The 17,187-nt window shown below is 44.1% G+C and overlaps 1 protein-coding gene and 1 non-coding gene across 3 annotated transcripts in view; both read left to right on the forward strand.

Moving 5' to 3' along the window:
* The first annotated feature begins 1,176 nt into the window (after positions 1–1,176).
* Positions 1,177–17,187, forward strand: part of Eif2ak3 (eukaryotic translation initiation factor 2 alpha kinase 3) — a 59,475-nt gene continuing 43,464 nt past the window's right edge. For both annotated transcript variants that reach the window (XM_021164677.2, XM_021164678.2), the window contains exons 1-2: positions 1,177–1,683; positions 15,459–15,588. In XM_021164677.2, coding sequence (XP_021020336.1) covers positions 1,388–1,683; positions 15,459–15,588 — 426 coding nt within the window. In that variant the 5' untranslated portion in view covers positions 1,177–1,387. The remainder of the gene's footprint in view (positions 1,684–15,458; positions 15,589–17,187) is intronic.
* LOC115031372 lies at positions 12,666–12,801 on the forward strand. Its single transcript, XR_003837013.1, has one exon. It is a non-coding gene; the product is annotated as a small nucleolar RNA SNORA5 (small nucleolar RNA).

Consider the following 17,187-nt stretch of genomic DNA (forward strand, 5'->3'; position numbering starts at 1 on the left):
CAATCTGGATGGAGCTGAGGAGTACTAATGCCTGTGCAGTGTGTGTGAGATGAGAGAGGACAGGAAGACAAGGCGCTTTAGAGATTTGTTGTACAGAAGAGAGAAGGAATGTGGTGAGAACTAAAGGGAGAAATGGGTTTATAGGGATTGGGGCTGAGTGGAAATTAAGTGTGCTTCATGCAGATGGAGACCAGCGTACACACACTGCCAACATCATTAAAGACCTTCCCAGTGCTTGGTTGGTGTTCTGAGTACACTGCTGAAGGATGCGACTACTTACTCTTCCACACACCAGCTCTGAAATCTTCAGGGTATTCGCAACTACTTTAAGAGAATTTTAAACGCTTTGGTCAAACATTTGAACCTTCTCCACTTTGACCGTTTGACGTTCTATTTCTCCTGAGGGCAGTGTAAAGCATGCCAAACCAACCGGGAGACTTAATACATTTTTGTGACTGTGTGACCTTGTGCAGATTACTTTAAGTGCGCCAGGCCTGGGATCCTCCTTTATAAACAGGCTAAGAGGCGTTCCGGGCGCTCTAGGTTATCTGTTCTACAGATCACTGTCATCTCTATCAAAGCTGTAATTGTAATTCTTAATACCTTCCTAGCCACAAATTGGGCAACTCATGAACTTCTAAGGACACATGACCTGTGCAGTCACTTTCCCCCAACCCTCATCCCTTCTTTCCAAATAAATTCGGCTTGGGAATAGCAAAAGCATCTATCCCTTTAAGATCAGCCACCTCCCGGCCACCCGGGACTCCTTTCCACTCTTCTTCCTTTCACAGGGGACGGTCCTCTTCACACTCAGAATCGGCCACGTACTAAGTGCCGCTTCCAACCAATCAAGAAACAGTTAGCTCAGGCCTTTGAGGAGCATCCACTTCCACCAATAATCTCCAAGCTTTTCCCAGCGCCTCACTTTGAGGGGCGAAGCCAATCGGGGAATGGACCAATCCGTTCCAGAGATGGCATTAGGGAACTGGAATGATTCACCAATCGCCTAAGAAGACTCTGGGGAGGGGCATTTCTCATTGGCTGTCGTTCCCGGAAAAGGGCCGGACTGCCACAGGGAAAACTACAATTTGATTGGTAGGTATAATGTTGACAACAAGGAACGCGTCTGCCTGGCTCGGAGTGGCAAGGCGCGCAACCAATCGCAGAGCAGACGCACGGAACTCTCGCTCAATGGGCGATGTCTGCACAAGGCTGTCACTCAGGTGGCAGTGGCTGAGACGTGGCCGGGCAGCTCTGCTGCTGCGGCGCGAAGTCGAGAGGCGGCGGGGTCCGCGGCGCGCGCTCGCAGTGCTCCGAGGCTCCGAGCGGCGAGACGGGCGGGCGCCGACGGCAGGGTCTCCATGCCTGCGTGTGGGGCGGGCCGCTGATGGAGCGCGCCACCCGGCCCGGGCCGCGCGCGCCGCTGCTGCTTCTGTTCCTGCTGCTGGGCTGCGCGGCGGAGATCTCGGCGGTCGCGCCCGCCCGCAGTTTGCTTGCTCCCGCGTCGGATACAGTGTTTGGCTTAGGGGCAGCGGCCGCCCCGACTTCGGCCGCGCGGGTGCCTGCGGTGGCAACGGCCGAAGTGACCGTGGAGGACGCCGAGGCATTGCCGGCTGCCGCTGGCGAACAGGAGTCACGCGCGACGGAGCCCGATGACGACGTGGAACTGCGGCCTCGCGGCAGGTGAGAGGTTGGGAACTAGGGTCGGGGCACCTCTCAGGGATGCGAGTGACTGCGGACAAAGCAGAGAGCCGCGACACCTTCCTGCCCCACTCTGAGCGCCTGCCTGGTCCTGGCTGTGGGAGGGCAACAGCATCTTCAAAGGAGGATGAGGGATGCCTGGAGAATGCAACACCCGGCTTAGGGAAGAAAGTCACTTCCCCGCTTTCATTGTTTTCGGGCTTTAACCATATGCACTTTACACTCCCACTCCCAAATACTTGACTCGTTCTGTCCTGATTCTGTTGCGACAGGTAAAACGACTTTCAAAAGAGATGCCTACATTTATCCTTCAAATACAAGTCTGTTGTGGCTCCTGGTCGAGGGTTTTGATTTTCTGTTTCTCTAATTGAGATCTGCGGGAACACCTGCATCAGAATTACCAGGGGGATGCTGGTTAAATGGACAGTTTTCTAGGCTCCGCCCCGGTTTTACTAAACCAGACCTTTTCTGGGTAAGAACCTGGAATCTGCGTGTTGAACAAGCACTCTCGAGAGCTTCCGAACATACTTAGAGTTTAAAGTTTAAGGAGTGTGGTTGGGTTCTTTTATCCTAGCAGCTTTGTGATATTTAAAGGGGGTTAGCATAGTTTATTTCAGTTGGATTTCTTAGCCTTATAAACATACAAATTCAAGAGGAGTTTTAAAGCAATTTTCAAAGTCTGCACGGAATGTAAAATACTTTAATAAAGTATTTTTCAGATAGCATGTGAGGAGAAAGTGGCACTATTTAATAGAAAGAATGCTAAAAGAGCATTAGGTAAATTAAGAGCTGCATCTAAATTAGAACATTTCTAAGTTTGTACCATAGTAGTTATAGATTATAAAAAGTATCAGAACCTTGATCTAGGTACCCAGTGATTACCAGAATTAAACAGGGCAAGCCATAAAATTCTCCATACACCATTTGAATAGTTATATTTAAGAATGTTTAAGTAATAAAGAATATGATTTCATCTATTTGCAAATGTATGAACTCTTCCTAGATGAGTGAAACAGCTGTGTAGAGTAAATTACACGAAGTAGAGAGAACTATTCTGTTTTCCTTAGAACACACACCTTCAGCAGCAGGGACTTTCTAAAGCTGAGCAGAACCCAAGGTTCACTGGGGTTATCCCTGGGGTTATGGAGGTAGAGCAGGAAGCCTCTGCTCTTGGAAGGAATACGCAGTCCAGCAATCAGGATGAAGCAGAAGGTCCTAACTGTAGGGCGGTTCAAATGAACAGTAGAAAGCAGTACAAAGGAACTGTCGTGGGTGATGCACAGTTTGCTGGTGTATGCTGTGTAAGGCAAGGGATGAGGTAGGTTTATAGATAAGAAATGGCTGTGACAGAATGATTTGGTTCTTAAAAATGGGTAGAATTCTGATAGATGGTGGACTTAAGACAGCAAGAAGAATGAGGGTTAGCAATTATATTGAGACCATTTTGGGGTGCGTGTGTGTGTGTGTGTGTGTGTGTGTGTATTCCTAGCCTAACAGCATTATCACTTGGAAGCACGTTAGACCTCCAGAGTCAAGTACCTCCCAACCTACCAAGCACCTGCCTTGTAATAGATCACTGTGCGATTTATATACACATTAGTCTGAGAATTCTTAACCTTGAATGGTCAGGTCTATTTCTCTAGCTACAAGGTTTACTGAAACAAGGTAAAGATACTAGTAGTATATTCCATTAATGGGACTAATATGAGAGATAGTTGAAGCAAAATCTTAGTTCCTAGCAAGTTCTCATCTCTTGATACAGCTGTATAAAGATCAAGAGTTGGTGGCCAGAAAATGATAGCAAACAGGAACATCAAGAGGTTTAGAGAATCTGGGAAGAAAAGGTAAGGGATGTTGGTCCTGATGCCTCATAAGTGTAGCTCATCCAGATTGATGCTTGCCAGGAAGATGGACATGAAAGACTTCAGCTAAAGGGAAGGCAGACAGATAGCTACAGTTATAAAGCAGAGAAGGTGGCCACAAGAAAGCCCCAGGAAATCTTACAGAAAGCAGCAACATAGCTGACTAGGTTGGAGTACAGGGCAGAGTCTGGAAATTTTTGGTGATGAGCACAGTTAACAGTTTCATTGAACCAAGGAAGTAAGTTGCAAAGGGTAAGGATTACCGTCTTTCTGAGGATCACTCCAGTCTTTCCTCTCTGGTAGTTTACCAGGAGGGAGCCTGTATGGACAGGTTGGAAATGAAAGGAAGGAAGGATAAGATACACACAGAGAAGCTCTGGGAGGTAGGAGGCTTGCTGTGAGATCTGAGTTACAAAGGGCAGCAAAGGATCTGCTTGTCAATCAGGAGGACCACTTTCCTCCTGCTCAGACACAAGTGAAAATAGAGGAGGTGTGTTGGGAGGAGAGAGTGTGTGATCCCTGTAGTGTGGAGTCCGTAGACTGTGAATGAGTGAGAAGCCATGGGGAAGCGGATCCACAGGAGCTAAGTAGTCAGCGTTTTACCCGAGTGCTCTTCACAAGCCAAAAATCTGAAAATATTAGTTCCATAATAATAGAACAATATCCTGTTTGTTTCAAGGGGAGGGCTAGAGGGGCAGAGCTGAGTTAACCAAGCGTTGATTACAAACAGCTGTGAAGAACTATGAAGCTTGCAGAAGGGGGTGAGGGGTGGCTGCATTTTTGTGCCAAGTCTTTTGATGCTTAGCCTTAGCAAGATAGGAGATTCAATTCTCTCTTGTGATTGGCTTTCATCCACCTTACCTGGTGCCTGCATGTTCACTGTGTCTCAGGCATGTGACTGGCTGGATAAACACCCCTTTTCCAAAAATGTAAACTTGTTTTCCTAGTAGCAGTCTCAGAAAGTTTTCTTCTAAACTTTAGACTGGTAAATGGTATTTCCCCACCCCACCCCCCACTGAGAAAATTAGGAAGAAAGCCTCAGTCACACACTTAACTAAAATGGATACTGTTGTGTTACCAACTCTACTTCCAACACCTGTTAACAAATTGCCAAGTGTTACTCAGGGTTCCTGCAGTAGGTTAGGCCTGCAATGCTGTTACTTGCTTCCTGCAGTGAGTTTGGCCTGCAAAATGTTGTTTGCTTCCTGAAGTGGGTTGGGCCCAGGGAAGTGTTACCTGGGGTTTCTGCAGTGGATCGTTTATCTTCACACTGAAGACATGTTGAAGTTATAAAGAACTAATTTAGTCTTGCTTGTCACACTCATTGCAAAGTGTATTTCCTTTTTCCTTGCTCGGTCTCTATACTTCCTAACAAAAGAATTACTAAAGTTGACATTTCCTGGTATCTTGATACACTGTGCACCTGCTGACAGAAGTTTTTGGCTTGAAATAACATTAAACATTTTTTTGCAAATATAAGATGATTTAATTCCTCTTTATTTCTCTTTCATTTGTCTTTTCCCAGACTGAGCTGATAGGAACCAAAGGTGCAGAAAGCTGGTTTCCTCAGATGTTCAAATTCATAATCTTTTGTTTGTTGTCTTAAACCCCACTGGGCCTTTATATAATATAGCATCTCCAAATACTGTGTTGAAAGAGAGCATTGTTAGCCATGCAGGCCTGTCAGGGTTCACTCTTCCCACTGTGGACCCTGGAGGTTAACCAAAAACGTGATTTAAAGAAGAACTTAAATGTAACTTTGCAAACAAGTTACTGCCAAGCTAAACTTACTTGGGGCCAGTAAATGGACTGTCTTTCCTCTCTGTAGTTTCCTTCGACTTGACTGATGCCTAGACTGAATATCTGTGACAGTGACTAGGCTGTCCTTTATCTGACCTCAGCTCTGTGTGTTCGTTTTACCAAAGGGACCTGTCTGTCAGTTGCTGTGAGCAGTCATTAGAACATGGCTCCTCGATACCTGGCATCTCCACCTGTTTTTATCTTTTCCTTTCTTTCTTTTTTTTAATGAAAGCGGTATACATATATATTATATGAACCTATCTATACAAATTGTTTTAAAACGTTTTGGGGGACCATTGGTAGCGTAAAAGAGGCCCAAAGGTGAATCCAAAACACCAAGCAAACAAAGAAAGAAAACCTACAGAAGACTACAGTAACAAATGGTAGAGAACTTGTAAGTTACAGGAGTAAATATGTAGTTTTAAACTATCCTGTTCTATTTGTGAGTAAAACTTTTGAGTAAATTGTTTTATTGTATAATATGGAAATATCTTTTTATTTTCTTCAAGTAGCCCAGGTTGGCCATGAACTCATGATCTTCTGGCTTCCACCATCTAATACTGGGCCTTTTGCTCTTGAGCCTCCAGATTCCCTATTGGCAGGATTATAGGCATCTGCCACCATTGTTTGGAAAATGTGTCCATCTTTAAAAGGACTCTCTGTTACTCTTGTTTCCTGTAAATTTGCTTAAGCTTCTTCAAGGTCTAGCTGATATCCCCAAGCAATTGAGTGAAGTTGACAGCGTTAGGCATTACATTTGTTTTCATTTGAGGCCTGGCTGTTCTTAGGATATGCTTAAATACAGGAAGCTTGGATAGATAGCTTCTTTAGTAGATGAGGACCAGGAAGTCAAAGCCAGACAGCACTAGTTGTTTGTTTGTTTGTTTGTTTGTTTATGAGAACACACACTTCCTCTATTGAAAGTGTGTTTTGGTAGAAAATTCTTGGCCCCAAAACATATATATCAAATCACATTCTCATGTTTGTGAAGTATGCTTACTAGAAGGAAATAAATAGAAAATATTAAACTAAGCAGTTGTTAATCTGTAATTATTCAATCCAGATAATGCCCTCCGTCACCTGTTAGACTGTTCACAGGAGATAAGACTCCTTTGAAGGAGTTTAGCATCTACCAGAATCCAGCAAACCTAACGGTCTGTGGGTAGATATTCTGAGCAACTTAATCAGAGCCAGGGCTTCTTTAAAATTCAATCAGAGCCGAGGCAATCTGTGCATTCATTTGGCCTCGGGTCATTTCTGTTAAATTGAGGGCGTAATCAAAGTGGTTACAAGATAAATGACACCTTGATGACATTTCTGGAAGAAAAAAGGCTGCATATTATAGTAGAATAATAGGCAGATTTAGAGTTGATAGACTAATAGGGTTGAGAAGCCTGCCCTGTGCTTACCGAGACAAGTTCCATTTCTTTGCATCTTCCTCAGCCTCCCTGCCTGTATGATGTGGACAATGCCTTTACATCATGTATTTACTTTGTGTAATAAACATTTCTTTATTTTACAAGGCTAGGTACTGAGAGTAGAGAGAAGCTCAGGGTCTAGCAGAAAAAAACTCTGTTTACTTGAATTAACTAGATTATGGAGATAGTCAGGCATCCTTATAATGGCATGAAGGCAAAGAGATTGAGAGTGTCACTGTCATATAATTAAGTCCTTAAATTAAATAAGTGTCAGGGTAAGAGTCTCAGTGGTTGAGAACACTTGCTGTTCTTGCAGAACTCCCAGGTTTGGTTCCCAGCACCTAAATGGTGGCTCACAACCATCCATAGCTCTAGTTCCAGGTGATCTGAAGCCCTCTTCTGACCTCCAGGGGCACCAGGCATGTTTATGTGGTGCACACACATTCATGCAGGCAGAATAAAATAGAATATTTCTGTCAAAGAAATGTCAAAGGCCAGAGAAATGGTTCAGTAGGTAAGATGCCTTGCCACAGAGCCTGACGATTATACTTGATCTCTGGAATCCAGATGAGGTGGCACATATGAAATCCTTGCATTCTTACATCGAGATGGGATGGGAGACAGGAGAGTTACCCAGATACTTGTAGGTCAGCTAGCCTGGAATGCAGTGTCTTGAAGAAACAAGGGAGATCCTGTCCCAAAAATAAGGTGGAAGGAAAGAGCTGATTCCCAAAGTTGTCTTGTGATAGCCATATGCACATGCATGTGTATCCTCTCTCTCTCTCTCTCTCTCTCTCTCTCTCTCTCTCTCTCTCACACACACACACACACACACACACATTAATAAAAATTTTAATTTAAAAAAGCAGTTCTCTCGGGCACAATAGGCAACAGAATCACACAAGCAAGGGCACAGTGTGGGTTTACAGTGAATTTAACAAGATTTCTAAGCCTGAGCTCCCAGATCACTATGGATCTGCATAGTGATCTTTGAGATCTGGTGGGAATCTATGGGCTATAGAATTTTTAAATAATGTAATGGAATGAGACATTTAATAAAACACTAATTAAGAAGCCAAGCCAGATATAGTATATGTACCTATAATCCCAGCACTCAGAGGCAGAAGGACCAGGCATTTAGGGCCATCCTCTGCCATATACAGAGGCTATAAAACAGACAAGATAGACACAAAAGGGTGAATTTCTTTGCTTTGAACTCAAATTATGTCAAAGCTTAGAAAGTAACTATAGTTATTGCTTTCTAGAAACCCTTAATATTTAGATTAGTTTTAATTATTTTCTTTCTTTTTTTTTTTTTAAGATTTATCTATTTATTTATCATATGTAGTACACTGAAACTGTTTTCACACACCCTGGAAGAGGCCATCAGATCTCATTACCGATGGTTGTGAACCCACTCTGTGGTTGCCGGGATTTGAACTTAGGGCCTTCAGAAGAGCAGTCAGTGCTCTTAACCACTGAGCCATCTCTCCAGCCCTTTAATTATTTTCTTAAAGCTGGGAACAATGCAGGCTACCAAGATGGGTCAGCAGTGAAGGGGCTTGCCACCAACCCTGACTACATGATCTCTATTCCTAGAACCCACTTGGTGAAAGGAGAGAACCAACTTGTGTAAATTAACTTCTGACCTCTACAGTTAAGATCTTGGCACACATAGGCCCAAACAAAATAAATATTAAAAAAAAAAATAGTCTTAAGCACTTAGCAAATGAAATATTTGCAGACAGAGTGAAAATTGAATGAACAAAGGAACCTTGTTGAAAGGCTGGAAACCCCTGGGGGGGGGTGTGCCTGTTGTCATGGATTGGGAGAGGTGTGAGGAGAGGGGATTCAAGCTTGGCAGAAGAAAGTACACAGGAGCCAAACTGCAAAGCAGTTGGCACAGCAGAGAAGTTCATCAGAGCTCTCGTCAGGAAGCAAGCTCCTCAGAAAAGCAAAGAAATGGTCCAGGGCCAGAAGATACCTCAAGAGAGGCTTTTGAGATGTTTTGATGAACAACGAGTCTGTTCTAGGGCCAGGGCAGAAACAAATGTAAAGGCAGCTTCGGAAATAGAATCAAGAGTTCATAGCAGGGCTGGCGAGATGGCTCAGCAGGTAAGAGCACTGACTGATCTTCTGAAGGTCCTGAGTTCAAATCCCAGCAACCACATGGTGGCTCACAACCACCCATAATGAGATCTGATGCCCTCTTCTAGCGTGTCTGAAGTCAGCTACAGTGTATTTATATATAATAATAAATAAATATTAAAAAAATAAAAAAAAGAGTTCATAGCTGTGATTTTAATGTCTCAAGAGGGTGAGAAAGCAGGTGGTGATATCTGCGTTACATGTATGATTGCAAAGTGTTTCATTGTGAGGAGAGAAGTGGGAGGAAGACATTGGGTAAGAAGAGGTTTGGCTTTCTGAATGCCTGATAAGGGGTGGAACCTACTGCTGAGCTATGGTAAAAGGGATGGCAAACCATAGGTACCATGAAGGTTTGTTTGGAGAGAAAACTGTAGGCTTTGGTTTTCCAGGAAGAGCATGCAGTACAAACAGAAAGTACTTGCTAGGAAGAGATGAAGGCTGTGGGAATGACAGATGAGAGTGTACAAAACTGGTTCTCCAGGAAGCAGGGACCTCTGTGGGACCCTTGATAAGGGGGATGGAACACTGTGAAACCCTTCCTGGAGGTAGCTGGGGAGATCTGGGACAGTGCTCACTGGGAATCCCAAACATGCTCTGCTATACTGAAGAAGTTGCAAAGCAGGTGGTGGTGGCGCATGCCTTTAGTCCCAGCACTTGGGAGACAGAGGCGGGCGAATTTCTGAGTTGAAGGCCAGCCTGGTCTACAGAGTGAGTTCCAGAACAGCCAGGGCTACACAGAGAAGCCCTGTCTTGAAAAACCAAAGAAGAAGAAGAAGAAGAAGAAGAAGAAGAAGAAGAAGAAGAAGGAAGAAGGAAGAAAAAAAAAAAAAAAAAAAAAAAAAGGAAGAAGAAGAAGCAGCAGCAGCAGCGCTTTCAGAAGTGGATCCAGATCATGTTCTAAGGAGTCATGATTTCTTTGCCGCCTCTGTTGCAAGCCATTTGGCACATCTGAGCTTAGTGGTCAGTTTGGGTTATATTGATCTGGATGAAATAACAGGCAGCTCACAATTGCCTGTTAACTTCAGGTCCAGGGGTTACACCAACTTCTCCTGGCCTCCACAAGCGCCACAAACATATAACCTACACATACAAAACAAACAGACACACATACTACACATAAATAAAAATAAGTCTTTTTGTGGGACAAAGGGTAGGGAGCAGGAATCTGGGTCTCTCTGTAGCCTTGGCTGGCCTCAAACTCAACCGAGGTCTGCCTGCTTCCCAAGTGCTAGGATTAAAGGCATGCACCACTAAGCCCAGCTAAAAATAAATTTTGTTTTTTTGGTTTTTTTTTTTTTTCAAAAAAAGTTTTTAAATAAAATGGAGAGCAACCAAGGAAGACACCAGATGTCACCTTCAGACGTGCACAGGGGACACATATACATGCAAAATAAATATATAAATAAAAATTATAAAAGCTCAAGCTGGGTGAAACTGAGGAGAATAAAGGCAGAGCCATGGAGATCTGTACTGGGTCTGACTCCCAGGCGCTACCTGCGAATTCTTTCATTCTTGAATAAGTTAAGGGTTTTCATCATGTTTGAAGTAGTGCATTCATGGGAAGATAAATGCCTTTCTCTTCTCCCTCTTTTCCTCCCTCTGTCCCATGCCTGTGTCACCTCTGTCCCCTTGTTATCCCTGCACTTGGCTTGTAGCAGAGTCTGGCTGCTTGCTTGCTGCTTTCACAGTCAGGGGCAGCGAGCATGCATCTCGTGACTATAATTGGGTGATCTACAGACCCTCATGTCTACACTGTCCCAGTGATGCATCTTAATTCCAGCTGTAGCATGAGGAAGGAGCCAAAGTGAGCACTCCTAGTATGTGACAGCCACCTTGTCACACACCCCAGCCTATAACACAGAACGTTTGATACGGTTTGGTTTGGCTTGGTTTTGTAACACTCACAGAGCACCCATGAGGCTGGGGTGAGGCTCTCTTGACCTTAGTAGTTCTAGACCAGCTTGGACAATAGGTAGAAAGTTTAAAAGGAACTAGACTGGTCCTTTTCTGTGGGTTGTCATCTGAAGTTATGTGGCAAGATCTTTATTTTCACAAATTAAAGACTTAGGACTTCAAAGTTTAAAATAAGAAAATTAACACATAATTTGGCAATTACACTTATCTTATGTATTTTTGGGTTTTTAAAGACAGGATTTTTACTATGTAGCCCAGGCTGGCCTTAAAACTTGGTATGTTGCCCAGGCTGGTTTTCTGGAGATCGCTCTGTCTTCTGAGTGCTGGGACCATGGGTGTGCCAAGATACCTTACAGATTGTACTGCGAGAGACTTCAGATAGGGTTATGTTAACTTAGTCCCCTGACCAACTCATAGCTTTGCTTTGTGCATATTGTATATCAATACAAATGCACAAACCACACAAACCAGGAACGTAGTTACATATATTTGGAATTGGCATGGCCTTTTTAAAAGATTTAAAGCTTTTATCTGTTTGTTTGTTTGTTTGTTTGTTTTGTGTGTATGTGCTTCTGCACTGTGTGCTTGAGCACCCACGTTTGAAGATCAGTGGCAACCTTCAGGAGTTAACTCTCCCCATAACCATAAAATCAAACTCAGGGTGTTGGGCAGATCATAAGCATCTTTACAGCTGAGCCCACCACACCCATGCAAGGTTTTTTTTTTTTTTTTTTTTTTTTTTTTTTTGCTGTGTATTGATACCATACTTTTATTATCTGGTAATGAACATAATTTCTTTGCTGTTGTAAATTATGGAGAACTTAATGTGCATGTTCAGTTTTCTCTATGGTAGTTTCACTCTCAGGGTATATGTCCAGAAATCATATAGCTCTGTTTTATTGTAATCCTATTGTTTTTTTTTTAATTTTTAATATTTTTTGTTGTTGTTGTTGCTGTTTTTTATCTAAGTATACTGTTACTGACTTCAGAGACACCAGAAGAGGGTGTCAGATCCCATTACAGATGGTTGTCAGCCATCATGTGGTTGCTGGGAATTGAACTCAGGACCTCTGGAAGAGCAGCCAGTGCTCTTAACCGCTGAGCCATCTCTCCAGCCCCCAATTTTTAATATTTTTATTACGTATTTTCCTCAATTACATTTCCAATGCTATCCCAAAAGTCCCCCATACCCTCCCCACCACTTCCAATGCTATCCCAAAAGTCCCCCATACCCTCCCCACCACTTCCCTACGCACCCATTCCCATTTTTTTTGCCCTGGCGTTCCCCTGTATTGGGGCATATAAAGTTTGCATGTCCAATGGGCCTCTCTTCCAGTGATGGCCGACTAGGCCATCTTTTGATACATATGCAGCTAGAGTCAAGAGCTCTGGGGTACTGGTTAGTTCATAATGTTGTTGCACCTATAGGGTTGCAGATCCCTTTAGCTCCTTGGGTACTTTCTCTAGCTCCTCCATTGGGAGCCCCGTGCAAGGGTTTTAAAGCTGGCAGATAAGCCCAGGGAATTCCTGGTGTTCAACCAGGAATTGAGAACAGTTGAGCTGAAACCAGTGTTTAACTCTTTCATCCAGTGTACAATTTATAGATTCTGCTGTGTATCTCGGATGTATGACCCATGCAAAAGAGACACTAACAGTGAGAAACATCATTCTGTTTGAACATGTGGCAGACTCAGAGAGTCGTCTTGACTTTGGATGTATCAACTTTGATTAGCCAAGAAGCCTGTTAGATAACTTCATTATAAGACAGACATGTGTGTCGAGGGGAGAGGCCTAAAGCCAGAGATAAAAAATTGGGAATTTCTGCAGTCAAGTCAAATTCAGTTCCTATCCTCTCATGATGGGAGCTGGCCCAAATGGCTGCCACAGCAAGTTCTGCTGCTCATGGGCCCTGTGTCCCCAGCCCTGGGACCTAGGGATAAGTTTGGTTGCAGACATTGCATGAAAAAAAAAAAAAAAAGAAAGAAAGAAAAGAAAAGGGAATTGCCAACACAGATGTGTGTTTGAAGCTATGAGACTGGCTGGGATCACCAAAGTAGTTAAGCCTAGGGAGAGGCCATTTAAGTGACTGGAAAGATAAAGAGGAACCAGAAAATGGTACTGAGAAAGAGGATCATAGACGAGTGAAGAAATATTTTTCTTCATTTTCAAAATTTTTATAACTACATCCCCCTGTTCCCTTTTCTCCCTCCAGTTCTGCACTTCCCCCCCCCCACACACACACACAAACATACAACCCAAATATGTAAATACAGCCTGTCCAGTTCATATAAAGTTCGTTCTGGGTGTCAGGGCTGACCACCTTCGTATTGGATAGTCACATGCAGGGGTGAGAGAGCTCTTCCCACTCTTCAGCAGTCCCCAGTTGCTAGTGGCTTTTTCTTTAGGGTTGAAATCGTTAGAGCTCTCCCCCTTCCGTGTGTCATATCCACTGTTGTCATCCTGTGCAGGTCTTGTTTAGGCAGCCCTGTTGATGAGACTTCAGGGGTGTAGCTTCTCTGATATTTCTAGAGACACAATTTCACAACACACTTCCTGTTCCTCAGATTCTTACAAACTTGCCACTTCTTTTTGTTTGTTTGTTTTTGTTTTTTGAGACAAGGTTCCTCTGTATAGCCTTGGCTGTCCTGAAACTCACTTTGTAGACCAGGCTGGCCTTGAACTCAGAAATCCGCCTGCCTCTGCCTCCCATGTGCTAGGATTAAAGGCATGCGCCACCACCTCCCGGCAACTTGCCACTTCTTCTGAAATAATTCCTGAGCCTTAGGAGTTACAGTATAGATGTAGTGCTTAGAACTAGGTACCACATGGTCCCATGATCTCCTGTCCTCTGCATTTTAATTGGTTGTGGTTTTCTGCAATGGTCTCTGCCTGTTGGGTGGGGGTAGGCAGGCTGTGGTGGCACAGGCTTTTAATCCCAGTTGGATCTCTGAGTTCAAAGCCATTCTGGTCTACAAATTGAGTTTCAGGACATCCAGGGCTACACAAAGAAACCCCGTCTTGAGAAAAAGAAAAAAAAATTAGGAAAATAACCTGGTGTGGTGACACATACTTTTAGTCCCAGTATTCAGGAAAGAGAAGCAGGTGGGTCTCTGAGTTTGAGACTGTCCAAGTCTATGTAACCAGTTCCTGGACAACCAGGGCTCTATGGCCACTTAGAGAGACCCTGCCTCCATAAGCAAACAAACAAACAAATTAGGAAATATGCTATCTTAGGAACCACATACAGAATATGTTTCAAGAGTCGGGGTAGGGGAAAGTGTTGTTGGGATGGATACGTAAAGAATAAAAGTTAAAAAGAAAAAAAAGTATGTTTCTAAAAGTATAGGACTGGCCCTGAGTGTCCTTGTGAAGTCAGTAGCGAATCCAGTAAGAACTGCCTTAGTACTGTGGGAGTTTGGTTGTAACCAAACCAAGAAGTAAGTAAGGGATTGGAGGGTAGGTATAAGAGAGTAGTTGGTTTGCTTGATTGTTTTTGCTTAACTTAGTATTGGGACTTTCAGGGTTCTTTGAGAGGGGGCTATGAAACAGAGACTTTCTGTGCAGCCCAAGTTGATCTTAAGCTCTGAATTCTGCCCCTGCCTTCTTGATGCTGGGAATATAGACTTATCCACCAGGCCTAGCTCATTCTGATTTTAAGTTGGAGGGAATTACAGCAGATTGAATCCTAGGTTTGTTTGTTGGGGGGGTCAAAGAAGAGGAAGCGAGCAGGAGGGAGAAGGGCTGGTGGTTGTGACATGCTTGAATGTGGCCCTGATAGAGTCAGGGGTCTGACAGGAGGGGCTGGTGCAAGGTAGACACAGTAAAACTCAGAGAACTGAGGCGAAGTATGTAAGGTCACCAGCAGCTAAACTCTTCCAGGAATAAGCTAGTTTCCTTTGTGAGGGTCAGCACAGGACCACTAGGAGCGGTGATGGATGGGACAGTCTGGTCCTAATAATTTTGAGGGAGAAGTGGAAGAAAATGAGCCAGAAGTAGTAAAGAGATAAAAACCTGGTAGTCAAAGAGTAATGGTAGCGGAATGTCCTTTCTTCCATAGGGAAGCAGTATTCTTAGAGTAAGTTCCGGGAAAGCAAGCATCAGAGTGAATGTTTAGGGAGGGGCCAGGGCTCAGCCAATAAAGGTTTACTGTATAAGCATGAGGACCCAGGTAAAAACCTGGTGTGGTCATGCACTACTACTGTAATCCAAGACCCCGGGGAGGCAGAGTCAGGGAGAGCCCTGTGGCTCAGGCCTCCACACAGATGTACATATGTGCACATACAAGAAAGTTCGGGGGAAGGAGGGATGGATCTCAGGAGGTGGGGAATGGGAAGAGGAGAGGATTCAGCGGAGATGTTCCCATCTTCATGGTGGTGAGGATGTGGAAGGAAGGGAGACCTAGGAGTTGGGAGCTTTTTATCAGAGACTTGAGCAGATAAAGGGCGTAATGAAGTTAATTGTCCTGCTCTAGAGAGAGATGGGTGGCAAAACCGTAAATGTTGAGGGGCAGTGGACTCCCCACTTTCTTACTGATAGAACCAAGTTTCTTTCAGTGGTGACATAAGTGCAAGGTGTCTTGGATGGCTTTCTAACTTGGTTCATTTTTCATCTACAGGTCCTTGGTAATCATTAGCACTTTAGATGGACGAATCGCTGCACTGGATGCCGAGAATGATGGGAAGAAGCAGTGGGATTTGGACGTGGGGTCTGGTTCCTTGGTTTCATCTAGCCTCAGCAAGCCAGAGGTAAGGATAGTCAAGTTGTAGTGAGAATCGCTGCTGTGTCTTGTGAGGCTCGAGCGTAGCGCCTCACGTAGAGACTTCGAACAGTCACTTCACCTGTCTGTAAAATGGGGTGGATGACAGCACCCACTTCTTAGGATCGCTGTAGGCATTAAATGTGTTAATCATATCAGTAACTGAGGAACTGTGTCCGCTGTATTGTATAGCACATTATCTGATGGATAACTTGATCATCTTTTCTTATGATCATCATAGGATCTCCAAGGAGTAACAATTATTGAAAATTTCTAGTTAGAAATCCATGTTGCAGAATTCTATGCTTTCTTATTCTCTACATTTTTTTAAGTCTTGTACATCCTAATTTTCTTTTTTATATGGTCCAAACCAAGTCACTTAAAAATGGGTGTGTGTGTGTGTGTGTGTAATTGGAGTGGAGGAGATGGAGGGGAGAGGACCCAGGCACATAGGCACACATGTGCCAGGTTGCACATGTGGAGGTTGTAGGTCAGCCTTGTGGAGTCAGTTCTCTCCTTCCACCATGGGTTCTCGGGACTGAAGTCCAGTCACCAGATCAGGCCTGTGTGGCAAGCACTTTTACCCGCTGAATCATCTCAGCAGCCCTAAAGGCACCACATTTCAGTACACTTTATTAATTGTAGAACACGTGTCCTTCCTCGTTATGAGCTCTAGAATATGGAGAGCAGCAGATTCAGACCATGCTTCTAAAACTACTCCGTCTCTGTCCCTTAGCAGTGAGTTCTTCCTCAGTGAGGAATGGCCCACCCCAGTGCGATGGGATGGAGAGAGGATACAAGAGGGGCCTTGAGGAAACAAGCCTATTTTTCAGTATTTAATTTGCCTCTGGGGCGCCTCCTCCTTCTGAGCTTTAATCTGTAAGTAAATCTGTCTCTAGAGTTGCGGCAGCTGACTTGCAGTCAGTCACCTGTCTCCTCCCACATCAGTCCTCCCTGAGTGTGGACACTCTCACAGTAGTCGTCTCTTACAAAGCTCACTAGCCATTGTCAAGCTGGGAAGAGACAAACTCGGACATGAGGGGTTTAAGAACAACATATTAACGCTGTGGACGTGGGCACTAGTTACACCGTTCCCAGCCTCCCTTCTGTAACCACACTTCCTGTGTCCTCCAGCAAGCACAGCCTGCAACATCCTGCAATCTCCACACATTCCAGCGCTAGACCTGGAGCAGCGAGCAGTGTTTGTTATGCTCCGTTTTTTGTCACATGATACGCTGAAGTGTGTTTTGAGACTAGTGAGATTCTGTGGTTAAGAACACTAACACTAAGAACAAGTTGACTGTCTTTAAACTGAAATCAAGTTTTAAGAATGGTATTCAAGGGCTGGAGAGATGGCTCAGCCATTAAAGACTAGACTTACAACCAAACATGTAAGAACGGTATTCAGGCCTGGTGGTGGTGATGTGCACCTTTAATCTCATCACTCAGGAGGCAGAGACAGGCAGTTTGAGACTAGTCTGGTCTACAGAGCATGTTCCAGGACAGCCAGGGCTACACAGAGAAACCCTGTCTCAAAAGCCAAAAACAAAAGGAAAGGTATTCACATGATTAGCGTTACTCTCATTAA

Source organism: Mus caroli, chromosome 6 (genome assembly GCF_900094665.2).
Source record: "Mus caroli chromosome 6, CAROLI_EIJ_v1.1, whole genome shotgun sequence".
NCBI lineage: Eukaryota > Metazoa > Chordata > Mammalia > Rodentia > Muridae > Mus > Mus caroli.